This window comes from Gopherus evgoodei, chromosome 3 (genome assembly GCF_007399415.2).
Source record: "Gopherus evgoodei ecotype Sinaloan lineage chromosome 3, rGopEvg1_v1.p, whole genome shotgun sequence".
Classification (NCBI taxonomy): domain Eukaryota; kingdom Metazoa; phylum Chordata; order Testudines; family Testudinidae; genus Gopherus; species Gopherus evgoodei.
Window position 1 is genome coordinate 16,480,728 of NC_044324.1, and position 22,528 is coordinate 16,503,255.

A 22,528-nucleotide genomic window follows, 5' to 3' on the forward strand; every position below is an offset into this window, starting at 1 on the left:
TCTGATACTAAACATCAATGTGTCAGACTATTGGTGATCCTAATCAGTTTCACCTTGCAACTGATTTCACAAGTTAAGCACCTTAGCCTGGTCTACACGTAGCTGAAGTCGACGTACTTAGCTCGACTTACTGCGGTGTCTTCACCAGGTTGAGTCGACTGCTTCCGTTCCCCTGTCGACTCTGCCTGCGCCTCTCTCTCCTGGTGCTGGAGTACAGGAATTGAAGGGAGAGCACTCAGGGGTCGATTTACTGTGTCTAGACTAGACGCGATAAATCGATCCCCACTGGATCGATCACTGCCTGCAGATCTGGCGGGTAATGTAGACATACCCTTAGTAGTTAGCATGAGATTACGCTATTGTATTTACTGCTGCAGTCAGCGGAGGTTGGGTCATGAAGGGCTGTCCTCTGCCTACTCCCAAGGCACTATCATGACATATTGCAGCTATGATTCAGCATACAGTAACGTGCGTCTTTTATGCTACACCTACTTGTGCCTTACAGCCCTGAAAAGTTAACAGCATATCAGTTTGGCACAGCTCTTGTATAGAGTGCTAAGAATTAACAGTATTACTTCTGCAATGGCTATTGATAGGAAATTACGGTCAAAGGAATTCATGTTTTGGAGTGAGGGGCAGGAAGAAAGACAAGACGTTTTGTAGAGGGAAACCATGCAGATGACTGCTACTGGGGTCAAAGTGCACAGGCCGTAAGACACCACTCTGGAGTCAGCTATATAGCCATTAGCTGTTATATAGCAGTTTGAGTTCCAAGCTAAATGGAGTTCACCACTCAGCTCTTGGCTGCTACTTTTGTATTAGTAAATAATTTTCAGTGAATCAGTAGAACGATCGTCCTGTCCTCCCAGAACAGTCCCCATCTTTCTCCAGAAGTCTGAAGGCTTAATACTGAACACCTTATGTTCCATTTTATACTCAACGGCTTCCCACACTCCTCCAGTATTGAAGGTGCTGCAGGCCCTGGGAACCCATTCTTTCCAGCAGCACTTCCAGGCAAAAGCTAGCACCATCCAGGCTGGCAGAGTGGAACCTGGGCAGTGGCGGTAACAGGGTGGACAGAAAGAGGTCCCAGGGCCCTGACCGGGAAGGGAAAGAGCAGGCAGGAGAGAAGAGTAGTGGGAGTTGAGAAAGACCAATTTATTGTAATTTAGTATTTTGTATTATAGGATTACTCATTATTTTAGGCTGAATTTTTAATTACATGTTATTAATTTTATTGTGAAATCTATGTTACAAAACATTTTTTATCAATGTTTATTACTGTCAGGGGAATTCTGCACCAACAAATTAAAAATGTTGTGCCAAAAATTAAAACTTCTGCACACAATATTTTAAAATTCTGCATATTTTATTTGTCAAAACAACAATATAATCATTACAGTTTCAATTATTTTTTTGTAATCTCTTTCAAAATACCTGTCAACAAGTATGTCTGTAACAATGCAGACAACAAAAAAGATTCAGAAAATGTTTTGTTGACCAATACATTCCTTACTAGGAATATTAGTACAGAACTTTGAGTAATAATTCCTTTAAACTACAATACAGAAAGGTATTTCCCACTCTCCTCAGAAGCAGTGCAAATGCTTTGGGGAGTCCGGTAACGGAGAAGCTGAGGAAGAGGGAAGAATTGCTGGGAACGAGCCTGGAAGTGAACCTCGAGGGTTGCTGGGTGTGGGCAGAAGTATTGAACAGGGTTTGGGGGTTTTTTGTTTGTTTGGTTGGTTTTTGTTGTTGGTTTTTTTTTTGGAGAGGGGGGGAAGAGGAGGTGGAGAGATTGTTCGGTAGTTTGGGAGCGTCCCCTACGCCACACCCTGGCGGACACCTAGTCTCTCCCATTCAACCAGGCGTATCTGCCCCTGTCCCTATGTGGCCCTGCACCCTCACTCCCCACATCCTCATCTATCCCTGCATCTTCACTCAGCCAGACAGCTACCCATGTGTCCCTGAACCCACACTCAGCTACACCCTCACTCCCATGTGTCCCTGAACCCACACTCAGCTACCCCCTCACTCCCATGTGTCCTTGCACCCTCTTCCCCCATCCCCATGTGGCCCCAGATCCCCACTCCCATTCAGCCCCGGTCAAAATTGTCACCTCCCTAGTTCCTATGCCTGTGCCCCAGTCGGTCTCTCCCCTCCACTAGCCCTTCTGAACCCCAGTCTGTGTGATCCCCCCAGCAGCCTCATGTGTCCTGTTCTGTCCACACCCCTTTCCCCTTATCCCATGCCTCCTCACCTGGCCCCATGGATAGGGCACTGGGACACAGGCAGCCTCTGCCCCCTCCCTCTCCACAGCTGGCTACTCCAGCCCATGAGTCAGCTGCCCTCTCTTCTGGTGTCACATCAGCTGCTGGTGGGAAAAATGTGTAATTGTAGCTTCCCTTTGCCTCCCTGTCAGAATCAATTATTCTGCCGGGGGAGGAGGGGGGGAAATCTACAGGGGATATTAATTCTGCGCTTGCACAGTGGTACAGTATTCCCCCAAGAGTAGGTTATAAACTAAAGGGGGGGGCTTGGGAGGTTTTTTTTTTTTTTTGCTTATTTATAAAGCTCTGATTCTTAGCTCCTTTCTGCCTTTGATCACAGGTGAGCGACAGATGTTCCACTTTTTCTTCATTTTGCTAATCTGGTCACTTTATGGTTCTGAAAACTTTATAGGGCTATTTCTGCAGAAAGGTAAACAGAGAAAGCATGGCAGGGAGACCATGCATATGCATGTTGAGGAGAGACTCCAAAACAGACACTACTGCGTCCACTGTTAGAATTCAAATAGCAAAGTGACTAGACGGGGAACTTTAAAGAATGCTAAGTAAATTGGTGTGACGATCCAGTTCTGGCGGGCCCCAATTGAGACTGCCAATGCAGGACCAACTGCTTAAAACAGGGCAATTACAGCCCAAGGCAAACCAAACCAGCCAGCCAAAGAGGACTTCAGTTTCACCCCACTAGCTAACCACAAGTTACACAAGCAATTTCCTTAGACACTTCAGTTTTCCAGTATCACCACCTGTCCCACTCGTCCTGGGGATGAATGGTTATGAAAACCAACCCCATCAAAAGAAAAAGGTTCTCTCGATCCCAAACAATAAAGCCCCAGGCCCAGGTCAATATACAAATCAGATCTTTCCCCACAAATCACACTGTTGCCAATCCTTTAGAATCTAAAATCTAAAGGTTTATTCATAAAAGGAAAAAGATATAGATGAGAGCTAGAATTGGTTAAATGGAATCAATTACATACAGTAATGGCAAAGTTCTTAGTTCAGGCTTGCAGCAGTGATGGAGTAAACTGCAGGTTCAAATCAAGTCTCTGGAGTATATCCCCCGCTGGGATGGGTCATCAGTCCTTTGTTCAGAGCTTCCGTTTGTAGAAAAGTCCCTCCAGAGCTAAGAAGCAGGACTGAAGACCAGATGGAGATGAGGCATCAGCCTTTTACAGTTTTTTTTCCAGGTGTAAGAATGTCTTTGTCCTTGCTGTGGAAAATTACAGCAAAATGGAGTCTGGAGTCACATGGGCAAGTTCCTGCATACTTTGCTGAGTTACAAGGCGAATCTGCCTTCTCTCAATGGGTCAATAGTATAGCTGATGGTCCTTAATGAGCCATCAAGCAGGCTAGACAGAGCTAACACCAACTCGTCTGTGGTATCACCCAGAAGCACAGCAAATTTGAAATACAGACAGTATAGAGCCAATACTCATAACTTCAACTACAAAATGATACATACATATAGACAGCATAATCACAACCAGCAATCCATAATCTGGTCTTAGACACCTTATATGATCCCCCTTTACATAAGATTTGGTGCCACTACAGGACCTTGGTTGCAACTATGTTCTATATGGTCCCAGATTATATCAATATCGTCACAATTGGTTCCTATGATTATTATTTAGATGCTAACATAATACAAATACAGGCCCCCAAACGAGGTTAGGGTCTCATTGTGCTAGATGTTGAAGATACTTCCTGCCTCAAAAAGCTTACAATCTAAAGAGGCAAGACAAAGAATGAGAGAGAGGAAAAAAACCACATTAGACTCATTTCCCAGATGGGGAACTGAAGCACAGAGGATACGCAGTCAGGAATAAGCCTTGCAGGTATACAGATTGACACTAGCATGCCAAAAATACTAGTGTGGACATTGTGGCTCCAGCAGAGACTTGGGCTAGCCATCCAAGCTGAAACCCAGGGGACCAGATGGGCTTGAGAACCTGAGTTGCTGCCTGAGCCACAATACCCACATTACTATTTTTAGCACACTAGCTCAAGCCCCACTAGTTTGAGTCTGTCTACCTGCACTGGGAGTCTCACTCCCAGCAATAGTGTAGATATAGCCAGAAAGATTAAGTGACTTCCCCAATGTCAAACAGAAAATATGTGGAAGGGCTATGAACTGAATCCAGATTTACCAAGAGGGCCAGTGCCTCCACCACAAGAACACCCTTCCTCTCTGTGGTGACCTGTTTTTTAAAAACATACAGAATTATAGCTGAATGAATAAAAGGGAAGACTGTGGCTTGCTCTAGTTCCTTTAGCATCACCACTTCTCAAAGGGACACTCACCTGTGGGCTAATGTTTACATTTTTTTTCCAGCAGTTCATGCCCTAATAAGGCAGTTCATGATTTTTAATCATGTAATGTAAAATAACATTGTTTTGATTTTAAACATTTCCCAAGCACTGTGTGTAAATTCTCAATGCACAACAATACTAGTGCACAAGAAACAAAGCTAATACGGCCAATTTGTTTTTATTGTCCATGCTGAAGGGATGCCAATAAAACTACATAAAAGCAACAAAAACTGGATTACAAATTTTCAGTTGTAATAATCTCAGTTGCAGCTGGTAAAGTATGTTTTTAAACCATCAGTTTAAAAACTGTAGTGTGTCCCTTTAAAAAGAAGAGTGCCATGAAGTGGCAAATTTTACTGTTTTTTCTACTGTGAGGACAGATATTCCAGCTCAGAAGGAAGGGTGCTGCTTTTTGAACAATTAACAGCAGATACTGCATTCCTGTATAACAGGCTTATAAAAACAACAAAAACACCTATAAAATGCTGGATTATGTAGGCAGGAAGAGAGAAAATGGTCTTTTCCTCTGCCTTTTGCTTAAAGGTCATTGACAACAGGGCTTTGGGGAGGAGCCCGGAATGGAGCGTGGAGCAGCTCCGGAGCAGTGGAGCTGCAGGTTTTTGCCTGGAGCTGGAGCCCTGATTGACAAAGCTAGAACAACAAAACCAAGAAGAGTACCTTACTCACTCAAGATTCCCATTAATTAAGATCTTCCCTATATAGTTAAGGGTTGGAAATAAAAGTCCCCAGTTCTGATCTCATATCTGTTTTCCACCAATTTTACATTTGAGTAAGTGACGGCAGAATCAGATCAATGACCCTTACTTGGGCTGTCTGGGCTGTCTGGATGTAATGGAGAATTAAGTACATCAAAGATCAAATTGCAAGAGACAATTTAACTTTTGAGAGCTATAAAATTACCACCTCCCCAGGAATCTTCCAAACACCTCAAATTAAGAGTTACAAATTCTAAAATTATATTGTGTGCTGAGTTTAAAATTCCTCAGAACAATGAAGACACCACCACCACATTAACGTACACCTCTACCTCGATATAACGCTGTCCTCGGGAGCCAAAAAAATCTTACCACATTATAGGTGAAACAGCATTATATCGAACTTGATTTGATCCACTGGAGCGCGCAGCCCCACCCCCACGAAGCGCACTGCCCCACTACCCCGGAGCGTGGCTTTAATGTGTTATATCCAAATTCGTGTTATATTGGGTGGCGTTATAACGGGGTAGAGGTGTATATGAAATTCATCTCTGATTCAATATCCCTTAATGAGACTACAAACAATGTAGAAAATAATCATAGGCACTTTCCTTTCCACAGCAGGTATGGAATAATATTTAGAAGACTATATACAATATTTCAATGTGCATACTTCAGTCCTTCCTCACCAAAAAGCTATGAACCCCCATAAGAATGCACAAAGCTTCTTTAACTACAATTATTGGTCATGTTAGCATACAGGGAAGTTTGAGAGGGAGAGAAGGACAACTCCCTGCTGAGCAAGGTGTGAGTACTATCTTGAGGTGAGTGAGCTTGTTTGGCTGTTTGGTTCTCTGTTTTTTAGGTTAATGTCACAGTGTCAGTTGAGATTGCGTGTCTGGATATTTTTTATGCCTTTGTTCCCTTCGTCATCCTCAATCAGCCTCATGATCACCTGTGTGATTAACAAGTGGGTAGGATTGACCTAGAAGAGAAGAGATTAAAAGCCAGAGGCTAAGCGACCGAAGGGAACTAGCAAACAGGGAAGTTTGAGAGTAAGTTTGTAGGAGGGAGACGTAATATAATCACTATGGTTAGGAAAGGCCGCATAAACAGTGCCAGTGCTGCTCCTGTCTCCTTCACCTGCACCTGTATCCAGACAGAGAACCTGACCATGGATGCCTCTACCCAGACGTGGATTTGCACATACTGTGGCCTGTATTTGCCTTCACAGAAAGCCAAGCCGGGGAGACTATCCAACGTGAAAGGAGTCTGCTGGTGGAATCTCTCAGGAAACAGGTGGGAAAGCAACAGGAGGAGATGGCTAGGTTGATAAGCATCTGTGCCCATGTCATATGGAGACCTCCAAGGTTAAGGAAAATATCCACCTAGAGAGGCCTGCTCTCACATCACTGGGGGAAGAGGATGCAACTTTGTCACAGGGAGGACACTGGCTGCTACTTACCTCTAGTAGCAGGCAGTGCTCCACCCCTGCTCATAACACAACTACCACAGTGATGATGGAGAACCATTATGCTGCCCTTGCAAGAGGGGATGAGGAATTGCCCCCAAAGGTGGAGGGGAAGCTCTGTATCTCCAAGGCTGGGAGGATTGTGACTACCACTCTCAATAGGGTAACAAGTCTTGTGGAATGGGGGGGGGAGTGGCAGATGTGGTATATCTCGACTGTAGTAAGACTTCTGATAGCGTCTCGCACAACCCTCTTATAAACAAAACAGGGAAATAAATCCTAGATGGAGTTACTATAAGATGGGTGCATAACTGGTTGGAAAACAGTTACCAGAGAGTAGTTGTAAGTGGTTCATAGTCAAGCTGGAACATTTTCATTCTTTTCTTATTTAGAAATATGTGGATTCCTTGAAAGGCACTTTACCTTCACTGCAACAAACTGACAAATGAAACCAGAATTTCACACATTTTGCTTGGACTTCAGGACAGTGATATTAATTAAATGAAACTACTGAAGGAAATGGCAAATTAAAACATGCTAAGACACCAAGATGACTGTATCTGTATTACATTTACAGACTTAAAAGGAAATCCATGGCCTGGTATACTAAGCTTTTGATGTAGACTAACTTTTCCAAAGGAAAAAAAAGCTGTGGCAGTTCTTTGTAAGTTGCTATGTTGACATAAAAACCTGACTCCCATTTGAATATTTCCATGTAGATGATTTTTCCAGCTTTCGTATGCCATATATAAAGACTCTTGTTTGTTTGTTAAATCATAAATGATGATTCATCTTTACTACTGTCAGTTTGCACTGAGACTGGTCTACGAACGATATACTTTTTGCATGTCATCTACAAGTAGACTAGTTCCTCAATTAAAAAACTTCAACTATTGAGAGACGTTTGCCTGAATAGCAAGATGCTTAACAGCTAATACCACCAGGCCATAGAAAGCAGAAGACAGTTTGCAAGTAGGTCAACAATGTTACAAGATATTCCATAACTTGAAGCTGTATTACATATCCTGTAAAAAACAAACACACCTTTATGTAAGGTGAACTTAAGGTTGCAGGCATATTACAGGTGGTTTGATGATATCCATAACATCCTGAAAAGTAGTGTAAGAAAAAAGAAAAAAACATCTGAAATGCAGAGTAGGGGTTGCACTTCTCAGACTATAATTGTTCACATATGGATGCCACCATACCTTGCCTTCTTTGCAAACAGCATAGGTTATTATAGATTTTGCCAGATTAACAAGACTAAAAACAAATTTGTTTTACCTCCCACTGTAGACTGCAAACTTATACTATTACAATCTGCCTTCAAAATACATTTTATTTGTGAGTCTCAGTGACAAAAACTATAGCTTGTGACACACTACGGAGCTGCATGAAGACAACTGGCATATTCAAGAACTCATTCTTAGTGGTGCTCAGCACCTGTAACTCCCAGTGAAAACAGGGGAGCTGAGAGGTGCTCAAGACCTGGCTCTAATTAAAAACAGTTTTCATTTACATTATAGTCCACATTATAGAATTTACAAAACTTTTCATAGCTCTGATTTGGATGGTCACAATGAAGGGGAGATTGACTAGCAAAGAGCCAAACTGGAGGGAGGAAAGAGGGATGGGAAGAACATATTTATCCTTTAGACATTTACATAATAGTAAAATTTTATTTTTAACTAAATTTATTTCCTGTTTTGCTTGAGAAAATACAGCAGTTTCTTTTTATAGCCTTATTATGCACACAAGCCTGCAGGGATAGTTACAGGTTCTCTTTATTACATTTGCTCCATAGCAAGAGTTTTTGATTAGTTTCTGCATTTTCATTTTTAGTCTTTGAGTTAGTATGAAACTATTTTACAGCCTGATTACATTCTCAGTCCCAAACTGGTTGTCTTTCAAATGCAGAATCAGAAGATTCTTATTCCAGTCACACATTTAACTGTCATTTCAACTTTTTGTTCTAAAAACAAAAAAGAACATTAAAATAATTATAGTAGGTTTCATTTGACAACTGTAGGAATTTCTGAATCCTTGTTTTATGTCTCACACCAGACAGAGCTCTCCAGCTCATAGGCTGTCATGTGATGACCATATTTGTCTAGTTTCATAAATTAATACTTAAGGCCCTGGACATTATGCAGTTCTTTAGTCTCCCAAATGGCTGAACATATTTACATTTTTGCCAGGATGCTACATTAATCCACACATTACAAATCCACAAAAATTCTCATGTTACTGTCACCTTCCAGTTCCTTAGTATAGACACCTACCATTTTCTGTACAACAGCCACCTTCCTTTCTGGCACAGCTCCTAAATGTCCAACTCCTGCACGTGATAGGTGTTTCACATGGCAGCCACCTCCCCAGGCTGTTCAACTCCTAAACCACATAAGAGTGGAACCTCCACTTCTGTGTGGTTTATGAGTCTTCGATGGCAGCTGCATACTCTTAGAAGCTTCCTTCTGCTGTCCTCAAGATAGTATTTCAAATTCTTCTACCTCTGCCTGTTCCCACACTTACCCATCTTAAGTTCCATGCAGTATGGGTAGTCAGCTGCCATGCAGAGTGCCCAAGCATCTCAGGAGTCCACACAAGCTCTTGAGGAATTTTTGTGGGATTTGAGATCATATACACACACACGCACGCGCACACAGTCAGAATTATTTCAGTAAAATTAAAGATCCCTTCTGAGTACAAAATACAGTTCAGCTCTACTGCATAAATCAGGAAATATGCTACGTAATTTAGGTCTAATATGCCTTGTAATACAATAAGTCCTACTAATAACTGACTTAAAAAGTAACTGGTTTTGCCAAAAATCTGTGCAACCATTCAAATAGTTAAGTCATAATTTTAAATGACAAAGGCCTGGATTAGAGGAACTATTTTACAGCTAAACTTTAAGCTTGCTTAGGAAGTTGATCTATAAAAGTCAGCAAGAGTTTTCATGGAAGAATTTCATAAGAAAGATCTCCTGGTGATCTTACTGAACACATCTGTTAAATACTGTTTTCAAACACTCAGGCAACAGAGTTACACAGGCAGTACTAGTAATACAGGAAACATCAGTCTCACAAGGCTCTTTTTGCTCACTAGAATTACCGGTTAGCTGTATTTTCACACCCTCAGTACACCAACATGGATCTTATGTGCTACAGGCTTCCCCTCAGCTCGTTGTCAACAGGCCAACCAGTCACAGTCCAGGATTTTTTGGAACTTTTTCATAAATGCTATGTCCATTCCATCTTCCTTAGTGGATGCTTTCATATTACAAGAGAAAGTATGAAGACTTGTGTAGTGTAAGACTAAACTGAATATGTAACTCAAATTCCACTCACAATTGGAGCTTTAGAAGTGAATATGAACATTCATCCATAAGGCAAGAAATTCCTCAACAGCATACTGATGTGCACAGAGCCAATTAACTAACAAGTTCTGTTTCTACACCCACAGAACATCAACTGGGAACTGATGCCATCCCAAGCAAAAGTAAAACAGCTAGCAACAGGGAGGAAAGGGGAAAGAAAAAGGCTGTAAATTGTAACTTATTCTCTTTTCATCTTCAGGCACAGAAATATTTCCTTCCCCAGCAGGCTTGAGGGCAAATAGTAACATAAGAATTGCAGGACCAGACCTGAAAAGTGATCCATCTAGTCTAATATTCAGTCTCTGGCCACATTCAGCACCAGATGCTTCAGAGTTAAGTTCAGGAAACCACATACTGAATAGTTATGGAACCTGCCCAATAAAGAAAGGTTCTGCGTAATCTCAAGAAACAAGTGGTCACGGCTTATGCCCTGAATCATGAGGCTGATATGCTTTCTAAAAGAAAGTCATAAGTCATCCTACTTAATGTAACTGTGTATGTTCCCATCATCAATATAAATGGATAATCCTTTTATGAATCCTATTAAGCTTTAGGCTTTAGTGATATATTGTGGTAATGAAATCTACAAAGTAATTATGCATTGTGTTGCCTTTCTGTTACTTCACTGAATGACCTCTTGTTCTTATATTATGAGAGAGTACATAAGAAGTCGCACTTTGCCTTTTCTGCACCATTCATTATTTTACAAATCATTCCATCTCCTCTCTAAACAGTCCCAATTTTTCACCTTCGTGTATGCATTTCTAATCGTTTTGGCACCCCAACTCTGGAAATCTTCAGTTTCTGCTCAGTTTTTCAGATGGAGTGACCAGAACTGAAGACTTCATTATTTTATGCTAGGATGAACTGTTGTTTTAAAAAAAAAAAAAATACACAATGGCATTATATTCACACTCCTTTAAAACCAATGTTAAACAACCATCAGATGTTTTCACTGAACTTCTCAGGTCCTTTTCCCTGAGTACTACATTACTTTGCATTTGTCAACATAAAATTTCATCTGCCATCATGCTACCTAGTTCACATAGATGTATTAGGTCCCTCTGGAGTTCCTCAGTTTTCTCTAGTCATGACTAGCCTAAATAATTTCTTCTCATTTGCAAATGTTGCCATCTCATTATTCAGGTGTTTTCCAGGTAATTCATAAAAGTAAAATTCCGGTTCTAATAGCATCTTGAGGGCACCTCAATGTCAATATTCAATATGGGAAAAAGTTGACCATTTATTCCTACTCTCTCATCTCTTAGCTGGTTTTTAAACTTAGAACAGCGATTACTTCTCACCCCTTGACTACTTAATTTCTTAAGGGATTTTGCCAAAGGCTTTTTTAAAATCCAAATAATATTATATCAGCTAGTTTTCCTTATTCTGCTATTCTGTGGACAAGTTCAAATCAATTACTATGCTACAGATTGCATATTTTAGTTAGCAGTTCAGCCACTTCACTCTGTAGTCCCTTTAGAACTCTTGGTTGTATGCTACTTAGTACTCTGGACTCAAAGATCATTAATTTTCCAGCACTATGTCTTTTGATACATCAATCTCTTACACTATCTCATCTTTATTACCTGAAAAGAGCAGGTCTGGGGAAAACCCCATCGCCCTCTCTTCTGGAACAGGAACAAAGAGCTCTTAACTTCATTAAAAACAATCAGTTCCAACACAGAGAAAGTTGAAGAGTTCAGCATACTGGATTATCTACTGTTTCATCTCAAACTTATTAAATCAGCCACTCATTTCAAATCTGCGGTCTATGAAAAATTCACCCTGCTCCAGAACAGCTAGGCTGTTTGCTGAGCTTCATGGAAATTAGTTCTGCTTTCTCAATACCCTGTCAAGTTCACCTAGATAAGATTTATCTCCTAAGGGATATTACCCAGTGGTTAGCGGTAGCCATAATGATCCAGTTGCCATGTCTCCATGACTCTCAGAGTAGAGCTTGTTAAGAATCTCTACTGGCAAAGGTTGTAGCCCATAATTGTTTGCCATCTCCAGCTCAAGTCTCAGTAGGGGCTGCCACATCTGCCTCAGAAAAACCTGCGGAAGGTGAGTGGCTGAAGAATCCTATAAAGGCACTAAAACATTCTTGCTTATAATTGGTTGGGCTGCTGCTTATCAAGTGAGCAAAGGAGAGGTAACCCATGAGTTCCAAACATTTATACTGAGGATGCAAAAAATCTCAGTTGAATAAGATGCCAGCTGATTCCATATTTAGCTTTCTGAAAATCCTCAGGGGATAGTGAAAATTGTGTAAATTCTTTATGCAACCCAGTTTCCCTAGCAACAGACTCTGCTCTCATTTTGAACACTAAAAACAAACCAACCATGATTTAGGTTTTTTAAATTTATTAATTAATTTATTATGTATTATTACTAAGAGCAGTGTTAGATATTTGAGGGTTGTTTGTTAGATATTTGAGGGTCACTGTCAAAGACACTTCTAACTGAACAGTTTTTACCTAATATTAGTATAGCCAAAAGATCATTTTTGTTTGTATTTTTTTGTTTATATACAAAAATTCTCAAATGCATAAAGTAGTCAGTTGCACAACTTACCCTGGAAGGTCCCTTGTTTATCAGTCTGTCATACAATAATAGGGAAGGGGGGGGATTTTGAAAACAGTAATGTGACTATGAAACCATAAATAGGGACTGGAACTAAAGAACATGCATAGTATCTGAAAGTACTTTTAGCGCTTAATAAAGGCACATGGTAAAAAAAAGTACAATACTCTTTGTAATGCTGGCTTCTATTGGACAGATTTAGTAAGTGCTGTAATTTACAACCATCATTCTTTGTTCATAACCCTGGGTTTCACCACTATGCAAATTAACCAAGGGTTTATCATTTATACACAATTATATTATGCCCTGTAATTTAACTTCCTTTCCCTAATTGGTCAAAAGTAGTTAATTTTTAGCCTTTTAAAAAAATAATCTCAGTCTTTTTAAATACTCTGTTTTCTAAACAAAAACAAAACAAAACAAAAAAGTCTAGAATCAAGAAGCCTTAGAATCTTCAGGAAGTGCCATCTATTTATGGGTTATTCAAAAACTTAGTTCTTACAGACATCCCAGTTGTTATGCAGTTATCATCTTTTCACCCTTATCAGAATGAATTCACACCCGAACACCATACCAACCACAAAACTAATAAACTTTTGACTAATGCTTGCAGTGCACTGTAAAATTTTATGTTGGTGAGGAAATATGAGCTCTGGCCTTCTGCAACAGAGAGAACACAAACAGCTCCATAAAATAAAATTAGGCTTGGTCTACACTAGGAACTTTATCCTGGTATAACTACAGCGCTCAGGGGTGGGATTTTCAGGTGACACACTTATATCAACATAACCATAGACGCCAACTTTGTGAGTGCCCCAGGGCTCAAGCACTCATGGGAAAAAAAATCGGGGGTGCTCCCACACTCTGCCCTGAGGCCTCACCCCTGCTTGACCTCTTCCCCTTGGGCCCCATCCGTGCTGTACCTCTTCCCAGGCCATGGCCATTTGCTCCTCTCTGCCCCCTTCTCCCGTCATTCGTCCTTAAGACAGGAGGGGGCAGAAAGGAACGAACAGTGGGTGGGAGGCGCTCAGGGAAGAGGGCAGAGAGGACCGAGTGACAGAGGCACTTGGGGGGGGTGTCTCGGGGGAGGGGGCAGAGCAGGAAGAGGCCAAGTGGCAGGATGGGGTGGGGGTGGGGAATCCACCAGCAAAAACAAAAGTCAGTGCCTGTGAACCTAACCCCAGTGTAGATGGTGCTATGTCAATGGAAAGGCTTCTCTGGTTGACGTAGCTACCGCCACTCAGGGAGGTGGCGTACCTATGCTGATGGGAGAAACTCTCCTGTTGGCATAGGTAGTGTATTCACGAAGTGCTGCAGCTGTGCCGCTGCAGTGCTGTAAGTGCAGAGGTGGAGATGGGAGTGGAGATGAGAGGAGTGAAACAGAAGATCGACTTCTAAGGATCTATAGCAAAGCATTTCTTATGACAGCGGCTTTAGAGAAGTTGTTCTTGATAGGAATTTGCAGACAGTGTTACGGAACAGGTGTGTGTGTGTGTGTGTGTGTGTGTGTGTGTGTGTGTGTGTGTGTGTGTGTGTGTGTGTGTGTGTGTGTGTGTGTGTGTGTGTGTGTGTGTGTGTGTGTGTGTGTGTGTGTCAAGGGAGGAAGAACACACCCAAAACCAAAGTAAGATTGGAGCCAGTACTGTACCATACCAGCTTGGAGGTTATTCTGTAGATTCTGAAGTTGATCTACTTTACATGAGCAGATTACTGACACTACCAGCAAAGCCATAATAAGGGCTACTCAATACAGTAACTGACTAGATTTCTCTGTCCCATGTAAGACCACTCCTGGGTAAAGGAAGGCTAGCAGGGGTAATAAGTGTCTTCAAGGTGTAACCTGTTCAGAAACACACAGTCAGACACACTTCATCTAAGGCTTTCAAATCATTTGAGTAGCATTCATTAATTTTCACCATCTCTAATAAAGTAGGTAAATACAAGATCCATCCTTCAGATGGGGAAAACCAGAAGCAGAGATGTTAAAGTCCAAGTTTTCAAGATATCCATTAAGAGTTGGAATAGAACTCAGGAGTCTCAAATTTTCTTTTAAACAACACTCCTAACTATGAAGTTTTGCTTTACAAATCTAGAATATCGTTAAAAGATTAGTCACTGAACATCCAGCCGTACGTAAGTAAAGCCATAGAGCAGACAGAACGGTTGACTTGCTGGACTGTTTAATGCTTAAAATAAAATGAAAAAACAAAACAAGACAGGGAGTCAAACCTTCCAAGCTCTACAGCTGATTATTTTGCGATGCAGGTGATAGGCAAGTGGAGAGGAAGCCTCCTTTAATACAGAATACAAGGATCCCAAGTGTTACTAATAACTGAATTATAAATTGCCTCGTTCACGTACAACCTCACTTCATGGTCCCTTACCCCAAACGAGGACACCTTATCAACTGAATTTTCGTTACTGCCTGAAATCTTCTACCTAAAACTTGAACAAAGCAGTGAGGAATTTCCACAAACTCATGGGTCTGGCCTCGAGGAATGTGTGTGGGGAGGATGTAGGGACAGTGCAGATGTTTTGGCATAAATCTGCTAGATACAGATATGTTCCCTCAATCATCGTGCCACAGACAAATTTCTCTGACTCTCTGCTACCATTTTCAGTTATGCAGGACTGTATTTGTCCTAAAGTAATATTTCACAGACTGTGGAAACTGAGAAACGGAAAATGCTTGCCTGTTGACTTGGCCACAGTACCAGATTTTCTGACATTTGTGGATGGAGGGATGTGTAATGCAGAACTTTAATCAGACTGGCCAATGTCACAGGTAAAGGACAGGGATGAGGTAGTCACATAATCCATAAAAAAACAACAATGAATATGAGCTCCTGTGTTCACACCCCCAACCTCCATCTGGCTTTGCTCTAATTATATGGTTCTCAGTTTTGTACATAGGCCCTTCAGTCTCTTTACTTAGAAGTGGGAGGAATACTAGTTTTCCTTTCACAGGTGATACACACCTTGTAATTCCAATATAACAGTCTAGCAAATTTGAACTTTGCCCATTGTTTAGTGAGCTGACTCAGTCCAGGGAAGCGAAAGCACTTCCACCTCGTGACTGAATTCCTCACCCACAACAGGTATTTTAACGACATGTTCCTTACCCACTACCAGTGACATGAACAGTTTAGACAACTTTCAAGACAGAATTAGTTGGTCTTGTGGCTAGAGCCGAGGACTGGAGTCATGAGCTAAATAATATGGGTTCTATACCTAGCTCTGCCAGACTTCCTATTTGACTTCGGGCAGTCACAAAAGCCCTGAACCAGCTGCTACTGACTTCAGTAGAAGCCTTTTCATTGACATCAGTGGAAGTTTGCACAGGGTCTCCTTAATCTCCCCTTGCCTCACTTTTCCACATGCTACTTAGGGCTTCAGAAGTTTACATGACATCATCTAGCCCAAAGACTAAGTCTACTGGACAGGATGAATTACTGTACCACTGCACTCCCAAAACCATGGTAATTTTTTAAGAAAAAAGTAGTTATGCATTGTATTTAACACTGTCAACCAACTTTAAGTAAGTTTTTTGAAATGTAAAGAACTATAATTCTCACCTGCTATTCTTTCCTTACCTTCCTAGCATCAATATACTTCCTAACTCCTGGTTTTGCTCTTTTTTTAAATAATGGATAATGTCATCTCTTTTGCTGTATAGTTTTCAGTACATTTTCACTGGTCTCTCTCTACACTTCACCCTTCTTTCTTTCAGCCCACTTTGTTTTCTGTTTCTCCTTTCTTCTCCTGAGAGCAAACAAGAAATGAGCTAGTCACTCCCCCTCTCTTTCAAACATCACCAGGACCTTTGGCATTTAGGGGTTAATAAATTTGCAGTCTCTTGGACATTTTCTACACAAAAGTTAGTTCCTGCCTTCAACTGTCATCTCCATGCTACGGATTCCTAATGCATCTAATACTCTCAATATCTAGGCACCTACTATAGCTATAGATCTCTCCAATATGCCTACATGCCCTTTCCTTTACTGACCAGACAAGCATAGTTGGATGAAAAAGTATGAGCAAATTTCCTTCTTCCAAAAATGAGGGAGACTTTGCCCTGCTCTGAAATCAGCTGTCACACCTAAAACAACCCAGACAGGAGTACAGAAATGAATAAATAAAAAGGTAACTAATGGCATTTGGGTTGAAATATTAGTTAGGGAAGGGTGGTGAGAAAGTATTCACTCTAGAATCACCTGTAGATCTCAAAAAGAACAGGAGTACTTGTGGCACCTTAGAGACTAATAAATTTGTTAGTCTCTAAGGTACCACAAGTACTTCTGTCCTTTTTGCAGATACAGACTAAGGCCCTGTCTACATCTAAAATTTTGCAGCGCTGGTTGTTACAGCTGTATTAGTACAGCTGTATAGGGCCAGCGCTGCAGAGTGGCCACACTTACAGCAACCAGCGCTGCAAGTGGTGTTAGATGTGGCCACACTGCAGCGCTGTTGGGCGGCTTCAAGGGGGGTTCCGGGAACGCGAGAGCAAACCGGGAAAGGCGACCAGCTTCGCCGTGGTTTGCTCTCGCGTTCCCGGAGCCACCCAGCAAACCGCAGGGAAGGAGACCTGCTTGCTCGGGGTTCCGGGAACGCGAGAGCAAACCGGGGAAGGAGACCAGCTTCGCCGCGGTTTGCTCTCGCGTTCCCGGAGCCACCCAGCAAACCGCAGGGAAGGAGACCTGCTTGCTCGGGGTTCCGGGAACGAGAGAGCAAACCGGGGAAGGAGACCAGCTTCGCCGCGGTTTGCTCTCGCGTTCCCGGAGCCACCCAGCAAACCGCAGGGAAGGAGACCTGCTTGCTCGGGGTTCCGGGAACGAGAGAGCAAACCGGGGAAGGAGACCAGCTTCGCTGCGGTTTGCTCTCGCGTTCCCGGAGCCACCCTGCAAACCGCAGGGAAGGAGACCTGCTTGCTCGGGGTTCCGGGAACGAGAGCGCAAACCGGGGAAGGAGACCAGCTTGATTACCAGAGGCTTCCTCCTTCCACAGAGGTCAAGAAAAGCGCTGGTAAGTGACTACATTGGATTACCAGCGCTGGATCACCAGCGCTGGATCCTCTACACCCGAGACAAAACGGGAGTACGGCCAGCGCTGCAAACAGGGAGTTGCAGCGCTGGTGATGCCCTGCAGATGTGTACACCTTCAAAGTTGCAGCGCTGTAACTCCCTCACCAGCGCTGCAACTTTCTGATGTAGACAAGCCCTAACACGGCTGCTACTCTGAAATCTGTAGATCTCAAGAGTACCTTACTGAGGTGGATACACATTATTGGCCTCATTTTAAAGATGGGGGTAATTATATTGGAGAATTTAGGAAATGTGCCCAAGGTCACATGTTGGAACCAAATTCTCCCAGTTGCTAGGTCCATACCTAATGTACTAGATGAGTGCTTCTTAGTTTAAAAGTCTTACCTGGCATCTCCCTTTGCAAGATTGGTGTTTACAGGGTGAAGAATGACCTTGTTTGTGTCCACATCCACCACACATTTTGTATGCAGATCAAACTCTGTAAAGAAATAAAAAAGCATCAAATGCTATTCTTAATGTACCAGATTTTATGCACTATTGCTTCCTCTAGTCACCAAGCTCCCCACTAGCCACACAATAAAAAGAGAACTAGTGTTAAACTTCAGTGCCAGAGATATTCTATTGTGATTGATTTAGTCTGATTTAAAAGCATTTATTCTTTTCAAAATGAAAGTAGTGGTTAAGTTTTGTTGAAGGCAATACGAGACTTCTTTTAGGGAAGTAACCATTAGCATAGTACCATCTTGGCAGCTCTCCATGCTGCTGTCACAGTTCCGCATATCTAGTCGGAGGCAGGCTGCCCATAGTTTAAGGCAAGTTTCCAGTTATGTACTCATCCACTGGTGTGGCACAGAGATCTCGTGCCAGTTGCCAGCACTGAGACACCAGCAGATTCCAGACCAACTACTAGAGACAAGAGAGGTGACATCCCTGGAAGTAATAGGCTAGCTGGTGTGAGTAATAAAACCGTTAGGAGAGTATGGGAATACTCTCCACCTCAAGTACTAAACCAGTTTTTGGTAGAAGTGAAGCAAGACTGAAGCGCTTACTAACCAACAGGTGGAGTCGTCGATAGGGTGACATAGGAGCAATATTATGACAGTATATAAGAAAACCCACTTTTACAAGGCCCAAAATGAGTAAATAGTATTTAATTTAATAATTGGAGATATATCGATCTCCTAGAACTGGAAGGGACCTTGAAAGGTCATTGAGTCCAGTCCCCTGCCTGCGTTAGCAGGACCAAGTACGGATTTTTGCCCCAGATCCCTAAGTGGCCCCCTCAAGGACTGAAATCACAACCCTGGGTTTAGCAGGCCAATGCTCAAACCACTGAGCTATCCTTCCCCCGAGGCCAATATTTTCTATATTCATGACAAATACTAATTATATTGCTTAAATTACTTCTGAAAAATGCTCAGATACTACGATGATGAAAGCTGAACCTGAACAGAATATCCTCACTTTTACATGCTAAAAAAACCTTATTTGAGTCACCAAGATGTGTTCATGCCTAAACTGACTAACCATGCTTACTGTAATCCTCATCCCCACCTCCACTCTTTGCATAACATCTCAAATTTAGACTGTAAACTCTTTGAGGCAAGGACCATATGTTTCACTTTATTCTGTGAAACACCTAGCATTTCTGGGCACTACAAAAGTAACATAGTAGAAGCAGGTTTCTTTCATTTTCCATGTAGCCATCTATAAATAGATTTGTTTTTTACTTTATCGAAAAAAGGTTAAAAACAACCCTATGCATGTGTGTGTGAGAATGACCAATGTCTTTGTCATCCTGTGAATAAGCACAAAACAGAAAGCCCAGGTGCAAGGGTGCAAGAACCAGATTTTATTTGTTTGGAGAGCGCTAGTTGCAATTAATCTAATGTGACCCAACCGTATAATTGTTCCTGTCGAATGCATTATATAAAGACCAGTAAAGAGCAGAGAAATAGTTTTGTTCTGAAAAATGTTCAACCAGGCAAATTTCTGAAGCTCTTCTAATATTAGTTTTGACTTCTTCCTCCACATACTGACAATCAGCTTGCCTATCATTATTATACAGTACTGTCAGTTTAACTGAGTTTATATTTATGCTCTCCAGCCACGACATGCCAAATTTTCTTGGTCTGGTTGGCTAGTAATTGCATTTCAAGATTTTGAATAAGCAGCTTACTCCTCACAATTATGAAAAATATTTACATTTCTAGTGTAAAGCACAAAGTGGAATAAGAGATGACTTATGTTCAACCCAGCCTTGGACAGTAGGTCTATCAATGTTGTGTTTGGAGCCAATAGTCCTCCTCTAGCCCCTGAGATTAAAGGGCAATGAAGTGCTTCCTGTTTGGGGCTCCCCACTCGCTCGGGGTCTCTGTGAAATTTAGAGAGATCCGTTTGGGAAGTACATTCAGCAAGTTTGTAAGGAAGATGGGATAGCTCCTCAAAACCACGTGTCTTCAGGAAAAAGGAAGGAAAAAAAAACCTGCCAGCAGGTTTAGCACATATTATACGCACTGTCTTTTGACAGTTACAAAGATATCGTAAAACCACCCTCTCTGCTAGAAATCCTGCAGACAGATTGGCATGTGTTAGACAGGCAAACAGGACCTCGAGAAACAATTATACATTATTTGATATGTTGGAAGGAGAAATTAAGGCCATTAAGGCTACCTATCCAACCTGCCTTGCGTATATGATAGCCTACACCTTAACCCTAAGTGTGGCTGGAATGCAGCCTTCAAGTAGATCACGTTCATATTACATTAATTCTATTTTGTTTACAATATGTAAAAGCCTATGTGCTATGACGGATGTGAAGGCTCAGACACCAGAATGTAAAGAGCAAAAACTATTTTTTTTAAAGTCTTATGATTTTTAAACCAATCTTATGATTATTTTTTAAAGTCTGACTCTTGATTGACTGCTTGGGGCTGGCAATACTGTTTAATGCTACCAGATCTACTGGGACTAGATACAGCATTAACGGACGAAGCACAATCAACAACCACTTGTTTCACTAAAGGCAGAAGAATACTATCAGGATACAGTAATCGGCTGACTACTTTTGGAGAATTTGAGACTTCACAGTTTCATCATCTTGGAAAATATTTACTATAGAGTAACAAAAGCCTATTTCAGAGCTGCAGAGCATGGGAACTGGGACATCTACTCCGAAAACAAAAGAAATAAAAAATATCTTTGCCACATATCCAAATGTACCTTTTGGACTTGCATCAGGTGTTTAACAAAGTCATGTGAATAATTGTTAGATAATGTGCACTCACCACTCATACGTGCTAGTATGTTAGTTTCATTTGAATGAATGAATTCCTACTGTGCAATTGAGTCATGAAGGAAAATGGTGGGCATTTCTTCTCTCCTGACCTTTTTCTTGATTCCTCCAAGGTGTGCATGACGGGAAGACTCATCTTCTTAAAATCATTAGAAGAAGAGTCCAGGTCCTGAAGACCTAAGAAGCTGCATTGGAGTGGGGCTTCACTAAAGTGCATCAACCCCTTGGCACCCTTATGAGTCTGATAAGAGATCCCATACACAGGCCTTATGCTTTTAGCCCTGTGACTAGCCCAAAGACCTTGTGGGGTTATATAAACTCTACTTCTTTATTTAGGGTGAAAATTAAGGAACGGCATGTCCAATTTCACCTCAAATTTTGTAGATAAATACAACTTTAGGCCCACACCTAACTTACCAGTTCTAAGGCAGATACAACTTTCAGGGGATTTTATAGATTGGATCTGGGACTCAAGAAATCAGGCATATGTTGAAATTTCTGATACTGATGTGGGGTATTTTTAAATAGCTACCTCTGAGGTGGCTATAGTTCAATGGTAGACAAAGTGATTCTAATATACAGTTTGCAAGAAGTGCTTTGTGATAATTCTAAAGGAAAAGTGCGATACTAAAATAAAACTTGTATGTCTGCAATTTATCAAAATGTTGGTCAAGATTGAGGAGTTATGTTGCCTTTTAAAACCAACCATTTCAGTTTTATGAAATCTGTTGGCTATAATGACTAAAAGGTATATTTTATGTGGTTTACACTGAATAACTGAAGTATGAAAACTATGAAACATGAAAATAGTATTAACTGCATAAATAACTAAAGCTTTTATTTAAAAATGCAACATTTCCACGTCAAATTTGGCCCAAAATATATAAGTTCAAAATAAGCTTTCACAAAGTTTGAGACTAATAGAAGTTTTACCTGATTTCTTTTTTTAAATGCCAGTGGAATTTCTTTTTTCCAATTTAAAACAGATTAACATTACTCTGCAGAGTTTACAACTGTACGTTGTGGTTTTATGTTACTGCATGAGAATCTAAATGTGAAGTTAGATTTTTGTTTACTAAAGCTTGTCCAAGCTGAGAAAAATGCAGAAATCTAAATAGCATTAAATGTGAAGAGTTCTGAAAGCATTTGTTTTTTAAATTTTGAAGTTTTATAACACAAAAAGAGTTTTAAAAATTTTAAAAAAGCACCATCATCATAAAAATTAGTTAGGTTTTTTTTTAAATCTGAAAGTAGCTTCAGATATCACATATGCTCTCTGCCATTTTTTGTTTTAGAAAAATCTGAAAAGTCATTATTTCTTCCCTTTGCTATGTGAAAGGTCCACGCAAAGGGAAAACCAACTGATTATATACAAAGTACTGTCAACTGCACAAAGTAAGAAGAAAAAAATGTGCGCAAAGTTATAGCAAATGTAGGA

The 22,528-nt window shown here is 41.1% G+C and overlaps 1 protein-coding gene across 1 annotated transcript in view; it reads right to left on the reverse strand.

Annotated features, from left to right (window-relative positions):
- Positions 1 to 22,528, reverse strand: part of KIF13B (kinesin family member 13B) — a 227,320-nt gene that overhangs the window by 199,257 nt on the left and 5,535 nt on the right. The window contains exon 2 of the mRNA XM_030555191.1: positions 18,180 to 18,273. Coding sequence (XP_030411051.1) covers positions 18,180 to 18,273 — 94 coding nt within the window. The remainder of the gene's footprint in view (positions 1 to 18,179; positions 18,274 to 22,528) is intronic.